At 45.4% G+C, this 21,564-nt stretch overlaps 3 protein-coding genes and 1 non-coding gene across 4 annotated transcripts; 2 read left to right on the forward strand and 2 right to left on the reverse strand.

The window, feature by feature from the left end:
* Positions 1 to 38: 38 nt before the first annotated feature.
* LOC9654513 (pentatricopeptide repeat-containing protein At2g39620) lies at positions 39 to 4,472 on the reverse strand. Its single transcript, XM_002964383.2, has 4 exons — positions 847 to 4,472; positions 598 to 784; positions 384 to 543; positions 39 to 320 (listed from the first exon to the last, which is right to left on the reverse strand). Exon 1 carries the CDS (start codon positions 4,469 to 4,471, stop codon positions 1,004 to 1,006), a length of 3,468 nt encoding a protein of 1,155 aa, XP_002964429.2. The 5' UTR covers position 4,472; the 3' UTR covers positions 39 to 320; positions 384 to 543; positions 598 to 784; positions 847 to 1,003.
* Positions 4,473 to 4,568: 96 nt separating this feature from the next.
* Positions 4,569 to 4,641, reverse strand: TRNAF-GAA. The gene has a single exon. It is a non-coding gene; the product is annotated as a tRNA-Phe (tRNA).
* A 1,007-nt stretch (positions 4,642 to 5,648) lies between these two features.
* LOC9654515 (probable sucrose-phosphate synthase 3) lies at positions 5,649 to 10,303 on the forward strand. Its single transcript, XM_002963995.2, has 12 exons — positions 5,649 to 5,941; positions 6,185 to 6,507; positions 6,668 to 6,731; positions 7,114 to 7,842; positions 7,900 to 8,031; positions 8,101 to 8,232; positions 8,284 to 8,460; positions 8,510 to 8,563; positions 8,627 to 8,689; positions 8,743 to 9,705; positions 9,781 to 9,908; positions 9,979 to 10,303. Exons 1-12 carry the CDS (start codon positions 5,729 to 5,731, stop codon positions 10,193 to 10,195), a joined length of 3,195 nt encoding a protein of 1,064 aa, XP_002964041.1. The 5' UTR covers positions 5,649 to 5,728; the 3' UTR covers positions 10,196 to 10,303.
* Positions 10,304 to 11,995: 1,692 nt separating this feature from the next.
* Positions 11,996 to 12,697, forward strand: LOC112344317 (ethylene-responsive transcription factor ERF112-like). Its single transcript, XM_024668775.1, has one exon. It carries the CDS (start codon positions 11,996 to 11,998, stop codon positions 12,695 to 12,697), a length of 702 nt encoding a protein of 233 aa, XP_024524543.1.
* Positions 12,698 to 21,564: the final 8,867 nt, after the last annotated feature.

Consider the following 21,564-nt stretch of genomic DNA (forward strand, 5'->3'; position numbering starts at 1 on the left):
TCTTCTTCCTCTCGGCCCCCACCACAGGGGTTTTGGAGTGCTAAAAGTCGCGCCCCTCAAGCCCTCGCTTTTTTGAATTGGCGGGGGCATATGCGATTGGTATATTTAATGTGAGCCGTCCGTCACAAGGCCGGGTGCCACCCGTCGGATCGGCGAGCGTTTTAGTCAGCGCTGGTCGTCGTTTCCAGGAAGATCTGGCGAGGGCTGCGCAGCTGCTGCAACCTGTGGTTTTTGATCTTCTCGTTGAGCAGCATCACCATGTCCTCGGCTCTCTCGCAGAAGCTCGTGTACTTTTGGATGAAAAACTCGAGATCTTGGATCTTGGAGACGAAGCGAAATCGTTAGGAGTGCTACCAGAAAAGAAAAATCTACACACAACACACCTCTTGCAAGAGTTCTTCGTATGGTTCGTAGTGAGGCTCCCCGAGCATGATGGCCGGAGAGTCCGTCACCGCCGAAGGAAGAGATGGAGGAAGTGTGGCGGCGTTTATCTCTTCTTGTCTCGAGAGGAGTTCGTCCCAGAGCCTGAGCTCTGTAGCGTACCTGTGCGAGAAAATCTGTAAGTTCTCAGGAAACGCGAGAAAAAAGAAAACTTACATTTCTTTCTTCTTGAGTAGAAGTTCTCGCCGTTGTGCCAGCAGTTCCTGTGGACTCACAACGTCTAGTTCGTCTTCGTCTTCTTCTTCTTCCTCTTCTTCAATTTCTCGAACTTTCTCTATGGCCGCCGCCTCCTCCCGTCTTGCTCGCTTGTACACAAACCCATCGTCGTCCACAATCTGCCAGTCTGCGAAAAACTCGTTTGTAAGCTCAACAATGCCGAGCCCTGGAAGCAAGAAACAGACCCACCTTGCTCGGAAGCCAAAACCTTCATCCCAGCCACCAAAGATCGCACAAGCTACTCCCAAAATCCAAGAGGGCGACTCCAAAATCCCACCTTGGCCCCAACCTAGCCGAAAGTTTTCCTCCTTTTGGAGGGAAATAGTAGTTTGCTTCTTTTTCCTCCTCAAGCGTCCAGACCGTCGGGCTTCCCTGGCCGCCGAGGACCCATTCGAGCGAGCTTGGAGATGCTAATCAGCTCGTCCTCATCGTCCTCCACTGGAGTGATCTCCCCACACGCGGCACCCCAGCTCGACGGATCATTCCCAGCCAGGAAACTAGCACTCTCGCGAGCGGCGGCTTCTTCGGCGTAGATACTCGAGAGAATCAAATAAGACGATGCTCTGCCCGGTTCCCGCTGCGAGGCCGCCGCCGCTGCTCGAGCGCCTCTCTCGGAGTCTCCAAAGTTTCTACACGAACTTAAGAGGCTCGTCCACGCACCAGTGCCACCCTCGATATTTTTTTCGTCGCTCGCCATTCCAGCCATCTTCTCGGCTTCATCGAGCCAGCCTGCTCGTCCCAAAACGTCCACCATTATCCGTTGGTGCTCCACTCCCGGTTTTAATCCATGGTCGTGCTCCAGCGAGTAAAAACACTGGCAAGCTTCGTCCACCAGTCCTCCATAGCTGCAACCGGAGAGCAAGCTGATGAAAGTAACTCCGTCCGGGTCCAGCCCGAGCTGGATCATGCTTCCAAGCAGCTCCAGCGCCTCGTCGGGAAGGCCTCTTCGCGCATAGGCCGAGATCATGGAGCTCCACGATACTTGTGTCTTGACTTTCATCTTGTCGAAGAAGGTCCGGATATCTTCCAGGCTACCGCCGGAAATCGAGTGTAAGTTGACAAGAGCCGTGTCGACGATGACGTTGGGAGCGAAACCACTGCGTCTAAACCGGCGATAGAGCTTGTCACCGCGTTGTCTGTCCGTGACCAAGCTACAGGCTTCGAGCAAGGCGACGAAAGTGGTCTCGCTCGGCCTTACACCTTCTAAGTCCATTCTCAGCGAGAGCTCGAGAGCTTCGTAGCCGTGGCCCTGACTGATAAAAGCTGCCAGCATGCTGTTCCACAAGACCACACTGTCAAGATCGTCGCCCTGCTGCTCAAACACCTTTCTGGCCTCCTCCAAGCATCCACACCTTGCGTACATATTGACAAGGGAGATGCTTAAAAGAGCGTTTTTGTGAAGCCACCTCTCGTTGATCCGTGCATGGATCTTTTCTCCATCGCCCAGAGCGAACGGACCTGTGAATGCATCGAGAAGAACCGCATACGCGATGCTACTCGGCTTGACCCCTTCCAAATCCATTTCCTGGAGTAACCTCAAGGTTCCTACCGCGTTTCCAACTGAAGCCGCCATCATAGCAGTCCATGGAATGTCGTCCCCTCCCCGAATGCTGGAAAAGACCTCTTTTGCAGCCTCCACATTTCCACACTTCCCATACATGTCCACCAGAGCCGTCTTGAGCTTGCGGCTCTTCTCCGAATCATTCAAGAGTCCAGCAGCGTAAATCCTCCCGTGAACTTCTGTCCCTTCACGTACAGCACGTAAACTTCCACACGCCCCGACCACAGCAATGAAAGTGATGCTGTCCGCTTTGACACCTTCCAGATCCATTTCCCTGAGCAGCTCCAAAACCTCGTCATGTAGCTGGTGTCTCGCAGCGGCCGAGGCAAGTGCGTTCCAGGAGACGATGTCTTTCTCTTCTATCTTCTCAAACACTTGCCGAGCTTTCTCCACACTGGAACACCTCCCATACATGTTGACCAGCGCATTACGAATCATCCTGTCTTTCGAAAGTCCCTTCTCCAAAACATGCCTGTGAGCTTTCTTTCCTTCGACCAAGTCCTCCAGCATCGCACAGCCGTCAAGAACTCCGATGAAACTAATCCTGTCAGCCTTTTCCCCGTCAAGTTGCAATTGCCTGTAAGCATCGAGAACCTCTTCGAACTTTTGGTGCTGCACCAGCGCGAAGATCATCGCGTTCCAGGACACAAGGTTCCTCTTGCCAATGCTCTTAAAGGCATCTCTAGCGTCGTCAATGCTGCCTAGCCTTCCAAACCGACTTAGCAGCGCATTCTTCACCGAAGTATCCGACTGAAACGGAGCTCTTTCCATGCGTGTCCGGATTTCCCTGCACCTGTGAGCACTGTCGCACGCATCCACAATCCCGAGCAAAGTTATCTTGTTTGGTACCCTTCCCTCGAGCTGCATTTTTCGGTAGTACTCGAAGGCCCTGTCACTAAACCCATTCTGTGCAAAGCTCGTCACCATCGCTGTCCAAGCCACTACGTCCTTCCACGGTATCCCCTCAAAGACTACCTCCGCATCCTCGACCTGACCACACCTCCCGTACATCTTCACCAGCGCCGTGTAGCCAACCAGGTCGAGCCCGAGATCAAACATCCTCTTGTGGACCTGCCTGGCCGACACAAAAGCATCCCGAAAGCTCGGCACGGCCAGCGAGATCCCCATGAAGCTGATCTTGTTCGGCCTCACGCCGTCAACCTCCATAGCCGGGAGAAGCCACTCGATCTCCCTGTAGAGACCGTTCTGCGCGTAGGCCGCGATGAGAGCGTTCCATGTCACGACGTTCCTCTCCTGCATGGAATCAAAAACGTTCTTAGCGTCGGGAATGGATCCACACTTTCCATACATACTTATCAGCGCGTTCCCGGCCGTGATCCGGGACGAGAAGCTCATCTCCCTCGCGATCCCGTGCACCACCCTTCCCTGCTCCAGCATCCTCAGAGCACCGAGGCAAGTGAGCGCGCAGCTGAAAGTATACTCGTTGGCAGGCTCGCCGCGAGCCAGCATTTCCCGGAAGAGCGCCACCGAGCGCTCGAACTCGCCAAAGTCGGCGTACCCCTTCATCAAAACAGTCCACGTAAAGACGTTCTTCCAGACGATGTCGTCGAAGATCTTCTGGGCCTCGTGGACGTAGCCGCACCGGTTGTACATTATCATGAGGCAATTGCCGAGGTACCTGTTGGAGCGATGCCCGTGAGAGAGCGCGTGAGCGTGCCCCCATTTTCCTCGAACTATATCGCGGTCCTCCCCGGCCTGGAGGAAAAGATAGGCGTAGTCCTTGAAAGCCATCTTCACTCCCATGGATTTCTCCGGGACGATCCCACACTCGGCACACTCCCTGTAGTAGTCCACAAGCTCGTCCATGAGCTTCTCATCCTTCCGCCTCCTCTCTTCTTCGCACTCTCCATCCTCTTCTTCTTTGTCTTCCATCTTCTTCTCTTGTTCTTCCGCTATTTCTTCGTCTTCCTCTTTCCTGGCTGCCAATCCTCTTTTTTTCTTGAGGGCGTGGACCCTGGGGAGCGTCACGGCAATGTGGGAGGAGCCCCGGATCCGGGGCTGGGGCGGGACGACGTCCGGGCGCGTGGCTTCGATCCGATCCATCTCCGCCTGCTTCACCTGTTCGTGCCACTCGACAATCTCGGGCGGGAGCTTGGGCGGCCCCAAGAACCACTTCTTGCGCGAGTACTCGAGCGGCCATTTGGTACCTTTGCCGTGGCGGACCTGGATCAGGCGGCAGACGATGGCGTCGCCGCTGTGGAGGCGGCGAATGCGGCTCCCGGCGCCACGCATGGATCCCTCCTCGTCCTCGTCCCGCTCGCACCCATAAACCCTAAAATCCCGCTAAAACCCCCAAAAAGAATATGCGCATATGGAAAATAAAATGAAGTGCGGTGAGCGTGGATCGAACACGCGACCTTCAGATCTTCAGTCTGACGCTCTCCCAACTGAGCTATCCCCGCCTTCCACGTTCTACTGCCCAAAAACCAACCCCCTTATACGTTTCCATCCCCCAAACGACAGAAAATCCTTTCGGTTTCGCATTTGTATTGTTTTGTCAACAGGTGGGTCTGCTGTTGCTGCTGTGGCGAGTCAGAAACGCAAGAGTAAGAAACACCTCCCCATCTGCATGACCACATTTATTTTCTCGTCCTTTTTCTTCAAATAACAATAGAAACATTCTAAAAGAAAAGAGAAATTTTCCTCATAATTTGTGGACAGTGAGGGATTGCAAGCAGTTGGTAGTTTTATCTCTTCACAATTCACGAGAAAGGCTCGTGTGGACGGTTGGATCGTTTGGGAGTTGGTCTGCTTGGACTATATATGAAATTAAACGGAATGAACTGCGACAACGAGAGAAAGAACCTTACGTGGGCTCTATAATTGTCCTGATCGTATCTCTCTATCACACACTCGCATTGGTGTAACTTTCACATTCTTCACCATATACATATATCTTTTGTCTTGAGGCTGCCCAGCTCAAGGTTTGATTCAAGCAGACAACCATTTGATCAAGGGACGTGTCTCACAGACAGAGACACACAAACACAAACACACTAGAGAGAGAGAGAGAGAGAGAGAGAGAGAGAGGAGAGAGAGAGAGAGAGAGATCGATATCTTCTGAATCAGCCCGTGAGCTTTTGCGTGATTGAGGTGCCCGAATCTCTCTACTTTGGAAAAATAATTTCCCAAAGAATCATACGACACTGCAAAAATTCACGAGACCATGAACTTTTGCAATCGAATCGAGACCAAAGGAGGAAAAAAAAAAAAACAGAACCCACAATTATAAGAATGCGCGGATGTTCTTGCATTATTGAAAATATCTCCATCATTACACTTTGATATATTAGCTCCTCTCTCTCTTTTAATTTTGGAGCTAAGAAAACCCGAATATTCCCATATGTTAACCTAAAATTAATTAGAGGTGGCAGGGGGTTTTAAAATGGGAAAGGGAGGAGGAGAAAAAAAACCTCCACCTGGGGAATAAGGAGGGAAGCCCATTTCTTTGAAAATCAGGGGTGGAGGTGCCGCGCTCCAGCTCCTCCAATGGAAGGGAACGAATGGATCGATGGCTACCTCAATGCATTCCTAGAGATTGGCAGCGATGTCCACAGGAATTGCGCTCCATCGTCTCGATCGTCGCCCAAGAACAGGGTTGGGGCGGAGGAGACGCGCCAGGTGTGGAGGGTGTCTCGCTACTTCGTGGAGGAGGTCGTGAGCAAATTCGAGGAGCGCGACATCCATCAATCTTGGGCCAAGGTGATCTTTCTTTGATCGTCCTTTTTTTGTTTTGCTCTTGTTTCTTGATGATCGCGGTGTTGGGTCGCCGAATCCCTGGCGATCGTCGTCTGGGGTCGCGATCATTCGATTCGCGAGCGAGTTGGGTCGCGGATTCTGCCGCAATTGGGCGATTGGTTTTCCATGCTGCTGAGCTGATCGTTTGTTTCTTTGCTTTTTTCTTGTTTTTTTTTTCTTTTGTTCTTTGTTGTTCTTGATTGCTAGGCGACGGTCAGGAGGAATGATAAGATCCAGAGCGTCCGGCTGGAGAATCTGTGCTGGCGGATCTGGTTCGAGCGGAGGAAGTGGAAGAGGATCGAGAGCGAGCGGGCGCAGGGGCGAGCGGCGCGAGAAAGAGGGCAACGCGATGCCGAGGAGGAGCTGCTCGAGGATCTCTCCGACAGCGAGAAGCTCGAGCTTGCCGAGGCAAACTCGTCGTCCTCGTCCGGCAGTGGAACCAAGAAGAAATGCATGCTTAGAAACCTCTCGGTGCTCCACAGCTGGAGCGATCAAGAGCGAGGAAGAAACATGTACATCGTCTTGATCAGGTATATCTTTTGTTCTCCATCTTTGTTCTTCCTCCTAGTTCTTCGTGAAGTTTCTTGTGCTTTTTCGATCGCCCTTAGAAAAATTCACGAAGAGCTCTCCTCTCGTTTTAGTTTCATTCTTGGATTGCGCAAAAGCTCTCTAAACTTTCTCCCGTTGCAGCTTGCATGGCCTCGTTCGTGGCGAGAATATGGAGCTGGGACGAGACTCCGATACCGGTGGACAGGTAACAAGAAACTTCTTTGTTCTTTTGTTCTTCGTTCTTCCTGGAGCTCTTCTTTGTTTGCTTTCGTCTTTGATGATCTTTGATGATCCCCGTGAGAGCTTTAAACTGCCTTTGCACGCTTGGATTGATCGCTTCGCAAATCCTTGATTGCTTGCTCGCTAAACAACAAAGAGCCGTTCAATGTGTCTGTGGCCAAAGCACAGAAGTAATACAAGCTTTGTCTGGCATGAGCTCGCCTTTGTCTCTGTCCCTGGTTTCTTGGCGAGCATGAATGAATGAGAGATCGTTTGCTTCCTTCCGAGCTTGCTCTTCCACTCCTTTCTCCTTAAAAGTTCTTTGGCTTTCTCACGCTACCGTGCTCGCCACGCTTTGTTTCTCGCAGGTCAAGTACGTAGTGGAGCTCGCAAAATCGCTGGCTGCGATGCCGGGGGTGTACCGCGTGGACCTCTTGACACGCCAGATATGCGCCACGGACGAGGTGGACTGGAGCTACTGTGAGCCGACTGAGATGCTGTGCTGCACGGGTGGCGAGAGCAGCGGTGCGTATATCGTCCGGATTCCCTGTGGTCCGAGGGAGCAGTACCTCCGCAAGGAGCTCCTCTGGCCTCACATCGAGGAGTTCGTCGATGGAGCGCTCGCTCACATCAAAGACATGGCCAAAGTTCTCGCAGACCAGCTTCACCACCATCTTTACCATGGTAACACCAATGGTACCACTCCGCCGGCAGCGTCCAGGGAGCTGGTCTGGCCTCAGGTAGTTCACGGACACTATGCCGACGCTGGCTACGCCGCTGCTTTGATATCCGGGGCTCTAAACGTTCCGATGGTCATGACGGGACACTCGTTGGGACGAAACAAGCTCGAGCAGCTCCTCGTCCAGGGGAGGCAGTCGAGGGAGGACGTGAACTCGACTTACAAGATCTTCCGGCGCATCGAGGCCGAGGAGACGTGTTTGGACGTAGCTGAGCTTGTTATCACGAGCACCAAGCAGGAAGTTGTGGAGCAGTGGGGGGATTACTACTTTGGCTACGACGTGAAGGTGGACAGAGTTCTCAAGATCAGAGCGAAGAAGGGACTGAATTGCCATGGCCGGTTCATGCCTCGCATGGTGGTAAGTTCTATCGTGTGTTCTTCGTTCTTTGTTCTTGAACTAAGCTTGAACTTACAGGTTATTCCTCCAGGAATGGATTTTAGCAATGTAGTTCTTGATTCTGAGACTGCTGCTATAGCGAATGAGATTCATGGCAACACTGTCTCGTTGCCAACGTCGCCAAAGATGGATCCTCCAATCTGGGGAGATGTGAGGGATTTATGTTTTCTTTCTCTTCGGTTGGAGGAACTTCACGTCAACTTTTTTTGTACTGTACAGATCATGCGCTTCCTGCACAATCCTCACAAGCCAATGATCCTGGCGCTCGCTCGTCCGGATCCAAAGAAAAATATCACCACTCTCCTAAAAGCTTATGGAGAGTGCATGTTGTTGAGAGATCTCGCGAACTTGGTAATACTATCTTTCTACTTTGTTTATCCTATTGTATCTTTGTTTTTCCAGACGCTGATCATGGGGAACAGGGATGATATCGATGACATGTCTGCGGCCAATGCAAGTGTTTTGACCACTGTTTTGAAGCTCATTGACAAGTACGATCTTCATGGCCAAGTCTCGTATCCCAAACATCACAAACAGTATGAAGTTCCCGCAATATATCAGCTTGCAGCAAAGACGAAGGTGATCTCTCTCTTCCTGTTCTAGCATAAATAATACTATTGTGGTCCAGGGAGTGTTTATCAATCCAGCTCTGGTCGAGCCTTTTGGCTTAACTTTGATCGAGGTAACAGTTTCTTCTCACTTTTTGTTTCGTAAGTTCTAGTTTTCTTTTTCTTTATCTATACAGGCAGCTGCTCATGGATTGCCAATGGTGGCCACTTCAAATGGTGGCCCAGTTGATATACAACAGGTAAACTCCACATTTTTAACTCCTCTAGCGAAGTTTTTTATCCGTTCTTCCAGGCATTGCACAATGGTCTCTTGGTTGATCCGCACGACGACAAGGCCATCGCGGAGGCACTCCTCAAGCTGCTAGCAGACAGGGGCCTGTGGCTGGAATGCCAGAGAAACGGCCTCAAGAACATCAACGTCTACTCGTGGCCGGAGCACTGCCGAACTTATCTCTCCCGGATAATCTCATGCCGGACGAGGCACCCGGAGTGGAGCACTGAGGACAGTTACTCCAACGAGGTGGAGCTCGACTCGTCCCTCCACGACTCCCAGGAAATTTCCCTCCGCCTCTCCGTCGATGGCGAGAGGTTCCAGAGCTACGGGAGCGTCACCAATGGCAAGAGCAGCATCACCGTGGAAGACATCAAGAGATTCGTGGAGAAGTACGCGCAGTCTCACAAGAAGAACGCTAGCGACGTCCCGGAGGAAGCCAAGAGCAGCGAGCTTGGCACGATTACTACTACTGCTGCTGCTGCTGCTACAAGGTGGCCTTTGCTGAGAAGAAGGAAAAATCTCCTGGTCCTCGCGGTGGACAACCTCCGGAGCCACGAGCTCGTCCGGGACGTGGTGATTGCGGGGAGGAGCTATGGTGGCAAGAGCGAGACCGGGCTAGTGATATCCACGTCGCTCACGGCGTCCGAGGTCCAGCTCGGGCTCAAGGCGGTCGGAGTCTCGGTGCTCGAGTTTGATGCTTTGGTCTGTAGCAGCGGGGCCGAGCTCTACTATCCGGTAGCGAGCGGTAGCAGCAGCGAGAGAGACGAGCAAAAGGGGGATCCATCGTCGCTGCCACTGCTCTCCAAAGATCTTGACTACGAGAAGCACGTAGAGTTTCGTTGGAACATCGAGGGGATGGAGAAGACGCTGGCGAGGCTGTTTGAGCTCCAGAATGGCCGCGCCAGTGGCATCGTCAAGGAGGCCAAGAGGAGTAACTCCCGCTGCCTGGCGTATCAAACGGCGTCGCGCAATAGTTACCACGTAAGTTCTTGCCAACTTTTCTTCTTGGGACCATTGGTCTTTCTTTTCTGATGGTTTTTTGCTCGTGACTTGCAGGGAATGAAGATCGAGGAGCTTCACGAGAAGCTGAGGATGCGAGGCCTTCGCTGCCATATCGTGAGCTGCCAGAATGGGACGAGGCTTCATGTGCTTCCGCTGTTTGCTTCGCGATGGTCAGCTCTAAGGTAATGAATGTTAATTACGAGATCTTGGATCAAGATCATGGAGTTTCTTCCCTCTCGTGTGATTTTTCAGGTACCTTTACATTCGATGGGGTGTGGAGATTCCCAATATGTTTGTGTGCGTTGGCAAGAGCGGCGACTCAGACCACGAGATGCTCTCCCGTGGCTCGCACAAGACAATAGTGTGGAGGAGCAAGAGAAGCCAAGAGGAGGATTTGTCATCGGGCGTTGATGCTGCATCCAATTCCGAAGAGCTGCTGGCGGCGATGGCTCTTTTTGTACATAGATAAAATGCGAGCACTTGAGTTCTGAGAGCACGAAACATAAGTTCAGTGCCTAGTATAACTAGAAAAAATCAAAATAAAAAACCGAAATAAAGTGATTATGATAAGAAAAAATGTGTACGCAAATTTGTTGCTATATTATATGTTTGTAGCTGCTCTAAAAGTGTTTCTAGTTGCTTTGACATTAAAAATGTTTATTAGAATTGGAGAAATTATAATTTGATATTTATTAGTAGATGTTTGTTGAGTTTGATTCTTGCTCCATGCATTCTTTGTGACACTGAAAAACACCAGTCAGTAACAAATGCTGACAGCCATCCAGTTTATATATCTGTTAATCCCAAATTTGATGTAGCTAATGATGTTGCTCCAAAGGGTAGTATTATTGTTTCAAATATCACAACTGCAATTGATTGGATTCCTTATAATGCATCAAATCGATATGTGATTTTAGTTCAACCTGGTGTTTATTGGTATGTACTTGTTTTTTCTTTTCTTTTTTTTTGTAATTTAGTTTTGAAAATGCAGTGAGAAGATCAACATACCAATGTTTAAAGATTATATCACACTACATGGCTTATCTGGATATGATTGTTCATAATGCAAACCATGCTTCAGCTAATGGTACTGGGAAAAGGGCAACTTTTGAAGTACTTTCTAAATATTTTGTTGCTGAATACATTACGTTTCAAGTAAGAATTCTTATGATTTTATCTTTTAAAAAACTTTGGGTTGTCTTTTGTTTTGATAGAACGATGCACCATTTGCAAATCCAGGAGCTCATGATATGCAAGCCGTAGCTTTGAAATTAAGTGGCGATTTTGCAAAGATTTCTGATTGTTTCATCCTCTCAAGCCAGGACACTCTCTTGGATGACCGTGGGAGGCATTACTTCAAAAATACATATATCGAGGGGAACATAGATTTCATCTTTGGCTTTGGGAGGTCACTCTATGAGGTAAGGAGAACTGTCTTTTAACTTTTCAAACGAAATGCTCACAAAAACTCTCTCTTTCTCAGAAATGTAATCTCATATCGAATTCCAATGCTACAACCACTGGATCCTTGACGGCACAAGGAAAATCTGCCCTCACTGATTTGGATACTCGTTCCACAATTGCTACATTGGAGGGACTGGAAAGCTCACGCTGGGCCGACCTTGGAGGAGCAACGCATTTGTGGTTTTCAGCAATTGCTACATGGAGAGTGTGGTAGATCCCGTTGGTTGGACTCACTGGAACGATGTTTACGGCCTATCCAACAGGTAAATTATCACGAGTAACATCAAGAGCCGCTTACGTACTTTTTATCTCTCTCTTTTGCAGCACTGCCTTCTTTGGGGAGTATCAAAACTACGGCCCAGGAGCTTATTCGTTGCAACGCGCGAGCTGGACCAAAACGATTCGGAAAGAAGATGCTAAGTTTTACACAAGCAAGGACTTCATAGTGGCTGTGATGGTTAACGTGATCATGTTTACATTAACTTAAAACACTACTAATTATTTTGATTAATCAACCTTTTGTTGTTGCACGAGTCAATAGAAGACGCGGCCCCCGTTTAAATAAGGACGCGGGAAATAAGGAGCGTGATCGAGTAATCATTGGGACCGGACGCAGTATATCATGGGAATCATCTTTTTGGGTGATACCGCGGAAAATTTTCGCTGTAGGCATTTGGGCGCCTCCTCTGTGACTCCGTACGTGCCAGAAGCTACACACGAAGCCTCTTCCCTCTTCCCCGGGGATATAAGTTCCGGAAGAACTGGGCAATTCCCCTCTTACAGAAGCGCGGCGGACACTCTTTAGATGGAGAATTCCGCCGCAGCAGTCGATGACATTGATCATCGCGAGCTCGTCGAGCATTATCAGGATCATGGCGATGTCACGAGAGAAGGAAAGGAGGAGGCCGCAGAGCAGCTGCCGGAGCTGCAACGCCTGGAATCGTGCGAGCAGTGGTACTTCGACAAGGAATTCGAGTGCTCGTCATTCTCGGCGCCATCCCCTGTTCACGAGCTTCTTGGATTGGACGACGCGCCAACAGGTGAATTCAAACTTCCTCTCCCATGCTTTCCGCTCAATGATCCTCCCTCCGCAGAGGCGGTCGAGAGCGAGCCGCCCAAACGCCGGCGATCCTTCAGCGATTACAGCCATGGCAGCTCGCGAGCGCGACAGGGCATGGATCGGGAGCCCAGGCGCTACCGCGGCGTGAGAAAGAGGGGCGAGAGGTGGGCGGCGGAGATACGCAACCCCCATGCCCGCGCGAGAGTGTGGCTTGGAACGTATGACAACGCCGAGGAAGCCGCAAGGGCATACGATCGAGCGGCGGTGGGATTCAAGGGAATTCGCGCGCATCTAAACTTCCCCGATGACCCCAGGGAGGAATTTGAGATGTTCCCGCAGCCCCGAGATCGAGCAAGCGAGGAGATGAATATGCCGCCGTTGCAGGGGATATCTCCCACCACAATGGCACAGTTCCAGACGTGGAGTCCCTCGGAATATCTGGTCTAGGCAGAGCATTTCTGTCTCTTTGATGTTTTTGTTTGGCTAATACGTTTTCCCACCTGTGTGTTGAGTGTTGACTATGGTTTTCTTTTTCTGTGTGTTGACAAAACATTTGATTTTCTTCGTCTGGATGTCAGGAGACCAAAAAAATTTGCTTGTCTTTGTCTGGATGTCAGGAGACAAAAAGAATTTCTAGCAAACATTTGAATAGTGTTGCACATGTGTTTTTTTTTAAAGCCTGACCTCACATCATTTATACAATGTGACATCACTAGTTTATGCAAGTCTAATTCCAAAATTGGTTTTAGACATGATGATTTGTGATCTTTCATGATTTTCTGATTATTCCTATTTGTGATCTTCTCTTTCCACTCTAATTTATAATTTCTTGATTATTCAAATTTGTGATCTTCTTTTTCATCATTATTCTGATTTGTGAAGCTCCTTAATTAAATAAATACCTTTAAGCTTCCCCATTTGAACCCAAATGTACTATCTCATTTAATCTATTATACTTAGCAAATTAGACCACTAAATGTCAATTTTAATATATGATATGATTCCTTAAATTTAAATATGATGATATCATATAATTTTATGTATCCCAAGACTTTTAATCAATTGAAAAAAATGGTGGTGTAAGTGCCTGGAATATGGAAAGGGAATACAGAAATGTGCATATCAATTAGCCCAAAAACCCTAGCTTATATACAGGAGCAAGTGGTCCGGATTGAAATCAATCCGACAGCTACCAAAATCCCACTACGCTAATATTAGTATACGGCATCGTAGCCGTACACTTGGCCCTCACATCATCCCCTCCTCTCGGAATAATGGAAGGCTATCAGGGTTCTCTTGTAGATGGGCCGAGATCTGGAGGAATGTCAGGAGGAGGCATCGGTGGATCTATAGACGGCATGAACTACTCATGATCCCTTTGTATGAAGTGTTTCAACCGTTGCACATGCACAATCTCCGGAGGATCGGCCTGCTGGACATCATGCCGAACCTCATAAACTTGCGGTCCAACTTGCCGCAACACTCGATATGGTCCTTTCCACTGTGCAAGGAGCCCCTTAGATAAACCACGTACCGTAAGATGGGGAAAACAAACTAACACCAAATCATCCACTTTGTACTCTGCAGGTGGATGATGATGGGAGTTGTAGCGCCGTTGTTGTCCCACTTGTACGCGGCCTAAGTGTTCGGCAGATTATGCTCGGACAAATGGAAGAATGCTCGTCAAATATTGATCCCATGACCTACTATCAGGAGCTCATGGCAATCGCAAAGGTAAACCCAGCTCCGTTGGTAATATTGGATCATGACCATATAGAAGTTTATATGGTGAAGCACCAACAGAACTCTGCACCCCTGTGACATATGCATACCGAAGAGACGGCAAATAACCATCCCAATCCGAATGCTGAAAGTTCACATACTTTGCAATCATCCCTTTGAATGTCCGAACGAGCCGTTCCACCAGACTGTCTAATTGTGGATGATAAACACTCGTAAAAGTGTGGCGTATCCCCAATCGAGACGTCAAAACATGAAATACCTCAGCCATAAATGCAAAACCATTATCCGAAAGAATTCCGCTCTGGACAAAAATGTTGGAACACCACTCGATTGAGGAGAAAGTATCCAACAACAGTTGCAGAGGCGCTAGCAAGAGCACCAACTTCCACCCAACGAGTCAAGTAGTCAGAAGCAATAATAACATACTCATTGCCCAGTCGACCGTGGAAAAGGTCCCATAAGATCAAATGCCACCAACTCAAACAGATGGGAAACTGCAATTGATTCCAACCGTCCTTCCGCACCACAAGGGAGAGTATTACGAGCTTGGCACCAAACGCAGCTATGCACATACTGGATAACATCATGTCGCATCTCTGGCCAATAGAAAGACCTACGCAGCTTCTTAGTCACACGATGATGTCCCATATGCCCACCTAGAACAGGAGAATCATGGTAGGCATGGAGAAACTGTGGAATAAAGATAGAAGGCACCACTAGTCGTAAATGATCATTAGGATCCGTCCCCACAAAATAAAGAAGGCCATTTTCAAGGCAATATTGAGAATGTAAATGCCGGAAAGGCAAGTCATCCGCAAGTGATGCAAGATCGTCAAACACATCTCGAAGCCTTCGAATCCATGGCTCAATCTTTTGAGCCTTGCGAACCTCATCAAGAGAAGGTAGATCTTGCTTTGCGTCTTGTAGACACTAAACATCAAGTACAGCAACCGCCGACGGCACTGAATCCTCATCTAGAAAATCCACAGATGCTGGAACAACAGGCTCATCAGAAACATGAGAAGAAAGTGGAGAAGGAAGAGGAGCTCGAGAAAGGGCATCAGCATCAGCCATAGAACTCCCTGGGCGATGAACAACATCGAAATCATATATCTGAAGCTTCAAAGCCCATCGAGCCGTACGACCAACCAAGTTCTTCCGCTTCAATAATGAAATAATGGCAGCATGGTCACCTTCAAGTAATATCCGAGAACCATGTAGATATGCATGAAGTTTCTTGAAACCCTAAACTGTCGCTAAACACTCCTTCTTTGTCGTGGAGTAATTCACCTTTGCTGGTTGTAACGTATGGCTTATATATGCAATGGGATGACGCTGACCAGGCACACTCGGGCTCTCTTGCATTAACACACCTCCAAGACCAATATCAGAAGCATCAACCCGCAAAATAAAAGGTCGAGTGTAGTCAAGATATGCCAAAACCGGAGGAGTCATCAACAGCTCTTTGAGATCCACAAACGCCCACTCACAATCTGAAGATCAGATGAAAGATGACGTTGATGACTTCAGCAACGTTTGCAACGGTGCAGTGTGATCAGAAAGATGATCCACAAAACGATCGAGATACTGCACCTTGCCCAGGAAGCGCTGCACATTATTCACACATTTCGGAGTAGGGAACTTTAGAACGGCTATGAGTTTATTAGGATCAACTTGCAAACCCTCACGAGAAATACGGTACCCAAGATAAGTTGTGTCCTTGGACCCAAACACGCACTTCGACCGCTTCAGCTTTAAACCAACATCCCGTAGCCGATCCAACACTTTACACACATCATGAACGTGCTCTGCCCACGTCCCCTCTGAGTGAATCAAGACATCATCAATGAAGTCAGCAGTCACCTCTGGCATATCACAAAGAACCTCGTCCATCATCTGCTGGAAAGTTGCTAGAGCATTGTTCAAACCAAACGGCATCACCAAGAACTCGTACAAACCAAACAGTGTACGAAAAGCAGTCTCAGGAATATCTTTGTCGGCCATCGATACTTGCCAGTACCTAGAAGCAAGATCTAGCTTCATGAACCAATGACTTCACCCCAGACGATCCAAGAGATCAGCAGTGTGAGGAAGAGGGTACACATCTGGGATCGTCACTTCATTTAATGGACGATAGTCGATGCAAAAACGAATACTCCCATCAGGCTTTGTCACAAGATGAGGTTCACATGCGCAAGGACTCCGCGACTTCTGAATAACACCCTTCTCCAACATCTCCTTGATGTTTGCACATAAAATCTTGATCTCCTTGGGTGACCGACGACGAACAGGAACCTTGATTGGACGAGCATCCCCGGTTGGAATGGGATGACGTGTGGCAATCTTGGCCCCAGACAATAGGTCAAATTCAAAGAGATCAAAATACTCCTTCATGAGCTGGTCAACAATTGCAACACAAAGATCATCAGAGGGATCGGAAAAGGGAAGAGCAAAACAAGATGGAAACACAAGAGGAAATAGTGGGGGAACAAAAGTAATGGAAGCAGAGGTAGAAGTAAAAGGACAAAGAAGTACGGAAGTGAGAGGAATGGATGAAACATAAGGAAGTATGAGACAAGGGGGAGAAGCCTCAAAGTCACACTTGGCATGATTGCGCTGCAATCAATCCATACCAAGAATGAGGTCAAAAGCTTGACTTGGCACCACCCGCAACGACTGCAACTCAAGCTCGAGATCGCCCACACGCACAACCAAGTCCGCCTCATCTCATGCACATGCATGTGTATGGCCGTTGCCATAAAGAATGAAAACTGGATCCGCCACACGATGCAAGTGTAAACGACAACGTGTGGCAACAGATCGAGCAATAGAAGATAAATTCGAACCTGTATCAACCAACACGGAGAGAAGAATAGGAGACCTCTTGTTATAAAAATGAGCTTGGAAAGTAAACACTGGATGAACCGGTGCCGAGTGAACCCCTTGATGATACTCCCGAAAGAAAGATGGAGGGGTCACTAACTTATTCGCGCAAGGTCCCTCCATTACTCGCGCGACTCCTCGTTTCCTGGATGCACCTTGGTATCCAAACCTTCCACCATAGCAGCACCAACAGGACGTTGCTGACGCCAAGGTCTCCACCCAGGAAATGGAGGTCGCCAATCCGGAAAGCGCCGACAACGCCGATAAGTATGACCAATTTCATCACACGCCCAGCAACGAACATCACAGCCACGACCACGTCCGCGCCCTTGTCCGTGGACTCGAGTAGCAGTAGCATCAACCTCCATTGGAATAGGACTATCACTCATAAGAAGTGGAGCTGAAGGACGTGCAGCAAGAAGTGGAAGAGGCAACGTCTCATAACGTTGTACCAAGCGAAGAGCATCGTCAAGGGTGGCAGGAGCAAGGGCATGCACAAGGCCGACAAAATCTTGACAAAGTGTTGGCCACAACATTCCTAGTTTGATCCGCTCCGACATATTAGGCTCCGCACGAAGCAAAAGACTTCAGAAACGAACGCCAAATTGCATCACCGACTTAGAGGGCCCTTGGCGAAGACGATGCAATTGTTGGAAGGCATCGTCACAATCGTCAGCATGTCTGAAGGCGCATTTGAAGACGTCCGGAAGAACACTCCAATCCCTACGAGTGGCCGCACTCAATCCATTGTACCACTTCAACACCGTCCCTTGGAGACACGTGGGAAACTCACGCAAACATCGAGCATCATCCCAAGAATTATATGTGGCAATCACCGTGAAGTGATCAAACCAATGGTACATATCATCCCCAAGATTCCCACGAAAGAACTCCGGCCGAACGCGAGGATTGACACCAAAAGTAGGAAGAGTTGGACCACGTGCCATGAATGCCGCCATCAATTGAGGTTGGTTGTTCAATTGCAAACGCATAGCATCAAGCAATTGAACCAACTGCTGCTCTTAAGTCAAAGAAAGAGATTGCGGGTCGGCCATGAAGATAAACGAAAAAAGAAAGAGCAAAAGAAGAGAAATGACAAAAAGCTGGAAAGAAATGGTAGATTTAGACAATGCAAAAAGCTAAATCTAAACTAAAATCCTGAAAAGAAAGAACAAAAGAAAGGAAATGGAAAAAGTTAGATCTAGACGATGCAAAAGCTAGATCTAAACCAAAATCTTAAAAGGAAAGAACAAGAAAAAGGAAATGGAAAAAGTTAGATCTAGATGATGCAAAAGCTAGATCTAAACCGAAATCCCAAATCCAAGCACTCCCCAGAGACAATTAAAGGTGCCCCTCACCTCCACCAATGTGAGTGCATGGAATATGGAAAAAGAATACAGAAATGTGCATATCAATTAGCCCAAAAACCCTAACTTATATATAGGAGCGAGTGGTCCGGATTGAAACCAATCCGACGGCTACTAAAATCCCACTACGCTAATATTAGTATACAACATTGTAGTCGTACACTTGGCCCTTAGAGTGGTTTATTTTTTTCTCCTCTTAAGAACAGTCTTATTTTTCACAAAAGAGCACTCCCCTATTTTCTTTTTTTTTTTTTGCCCTACTGATGTTATTGTGTAAGATAGAAATTAACTTATACTTCCAAATATATAGAAATTATATAAAAAAACACTAATTCAATCACAAAAAATCCTTCTTTCTTTATAATGAATTAATATTAAATCATCTAACCTTTCAATATTTAAAGAGGATCTTGAAGTAGTTTTCAATTAATTTTGACAAAAAAAATCCATGTTTTAGCACAAATGGTACTCACATGTATCAAGAAGATAATTTTCCATAGTTCTATAAATTAAGACATGTATCTATTATAGAAATATCATCTCTACAAATTTGTGAAGTCAATAGTTCAAATTTTTATTGGCAAATTACTTTGCATAACAATTATAAAATTTATGAGCTTTCCTTTATATTTTACCCATCCAAACTAAAAGACCATAATAATCTAGTAAAATATCTAGCCATTTGTAAGAGTTATTATCTAACTTTTCCATATCATTTGAGTAATTTATTAAGTTGAATAATTTTGTAACATTGAAAATACAAATATCCTTCCCCATTTTGGTTATACCTTACTTAAATCTAAGAAAAAGCTCAAGTTATATCCTTTTTGCTCTTTAGAATAGGAGTATAATTCAAGACATGCTCCCTTCAAGCTTTACAAACCATCTATAGTAACCTCTACAAAATTACTTAAATATTTAATACTAGGAGTCCCTTGTAGAAATTTTCTTCTTATACTTTTCATAATACCATCTAAATACCCAGCAATGCTAGCAATATCCATAATTTCAGGTTGAAAGATTTTGTTCAAGTTGTTCAATTCCAAACATATTTAAACTAGTATGTAATTTGTCAAAAACTTATATATCTTCACACTAGAGAATTGAAATTTTTTCAAGAAGCTAGCATTATTCTCTCCATAAGATAACTAGTGTATATTGTGAATTACAACATACCTAATATAAGTATATTCATGGCATCTTCTTTTTCTTAAAAGCATGCAACTATTTGTAGATATGATTGCATTGCTTTTCAAAAGCTACAAACTTAGAAAAAACATACATAGCTCCAATAGTCATTAAATTTTATTTATGAGTTAAATAATGCACTCTAAGTAAGTATGGAATGCTGTTTCATTCTTGTCATTAGACCAGGATGTTCTTCAATTATAAAAAGTCTCCATCAATTACATTAGTAATATATTTTCCCTTTTCAATGTTTATCTTTTCTAAAACCTTCTTAAAAGTTTTATATTTACTATAGCAAAAATATATTCAATTACTATCAATTATAGAAAGTAAATCTTATTTAGATTTTTTCTTCTTCTTACATAGATGTATATGATAAGCTAACTTTCTAAACTTTTATTAATACTATCATCCACTATGATAGAAAAGTAAAAACTAGCTTGAATATCTTGAAAAATGTTTTTTTATAGCACATCTTTTATATATTTTATAAACTCTTTCCCACTCATAGCATTCACATAAGTTTGATATTTTATAGTATTTCTATAAACCTACTAAATTCATAAATATTTATAGATTTTTAAAGGCAATTTCTTCTTCACAATCCCTTTTCTTCTTTACTTTCCAAATAGTTATATCTAATTGATGTTGTTTGGAATTGTTATTCTTTTTCAAAGTTAGTTTTTGGAGAGTAAAATAACCATCTTTACCAAAAGGATTATCCTTTCTAGTATATATAGATGTTGTACATTTCATCCTCTGCTTGTCTTTAGTATCCACCATATAATATACTTAAGTAAAATTGAGATTCGAATGTTTTACTCTTTTGACTATTTGAAATATTAACTTCTTCTTCTGCTATTTAAAGACATTCATCCTTTAATCTAATTTTGGGTCTTTCATCAAAAAGTGAATTATGATTGCCATATTTTGTTGATATATCTTTCTTTTCTCCATCTTAATAGCAATAGTAACAAATGTTTTAATCCCATGTTGTTGTTGCTATCACTGCTTACCTATCTATGCTAGACCTAATCCGTGGTTAAACATTAGGATACTCTTAAGATATTTCTAATACTATTTGGTAAAATATTATTCATACTACAATATACAATTTTTTTTTTGCCTTATAAGTCATAGGGCTAAAATATTTTTGTACTTTGGTGCAAGGTGAATTTAAACTTATCATTCAAGTAGTAGGGTAAATTAGAATCTCCAACCTAAAATTTTGTCTCATTGATTGTTTGACATAACAAGAAAAGAAAGGTTTTACCCCTTACCATAATGGAATATATTATACTTTACTGTTCCTATGATATTTTTTACCTCTACCAATCTACAAGTAATAAAAGTAAAATATTCTTTGAAGTGTAAGCTTAACAATGTTATATATTGACATTGGTCTATGAAAGTTCTAAAATTTCTAACTGTATCTTTGATCCTTTGTGAATGGACTTGTCATAATTCTGCAAGAAATTTTTTTTAGTTTAGCAATAACAAGAAAGAAAGTAATGTTACCTTTTGATGAGAAAGTTTTATTAGAAGTAATTTGTTATTACTAAAACCATTATCAATGTAATTAATGTGATTTTACCTATTTCTTGCCTATTAATTAAAACTGGAACATCTAACATATTTTATGCCATATTTCTACTAATTGTCTTTTGTTTTGCTCTCCATTAGCACAGTGATACCTTCATTTGCTGCAAATTAAAATTTCTATTGAGAAACTTGCATAACTTCTATATCGAGAAAGAAAACTAAAAATTACTTTGTTTTGATATAAATCAACAAGAAGAGTAATATTAGTAGCTACAACTAGATTTCCATATAGAAGATATAAGTAAAAAAAAATAAAAATTTACATTTTTGTATTAAGATAGATACTTTATTTGACATACCACAATAGCTTTCCAGTTTTTGTCATAAAACCACTTGAATACTCTCGTATGTTTAGCCAAATTTTAAATGATTCCATGGCCACCTAGCTTTCACATCAATTCCAACAGACATCTTACAACCCATTATATATTTTCTACAACTATTAAATATATAAACTTCTCACATGTTCAAAGAGCTAGAAATTAGCCAAACCAATACTCTCTTATTATTTTGTTTTACTGCACTCATAAT

Source organism: Selaginella moellendorffii, unplaced genomic scaffold, assembly GCF_000143415.4.
Source record: "Selaginella moellendorffii unplaced genomic scaffold, v1.0 SELMOscaffold_4, whole genome shotgun sequence".
NCBI lineage: Eukaryota > Viridiplantae > Streptophyta > Lycopodiopsida > Selaginellales > Selaginellaceae > Selaginella > Selaginella moellendorffii.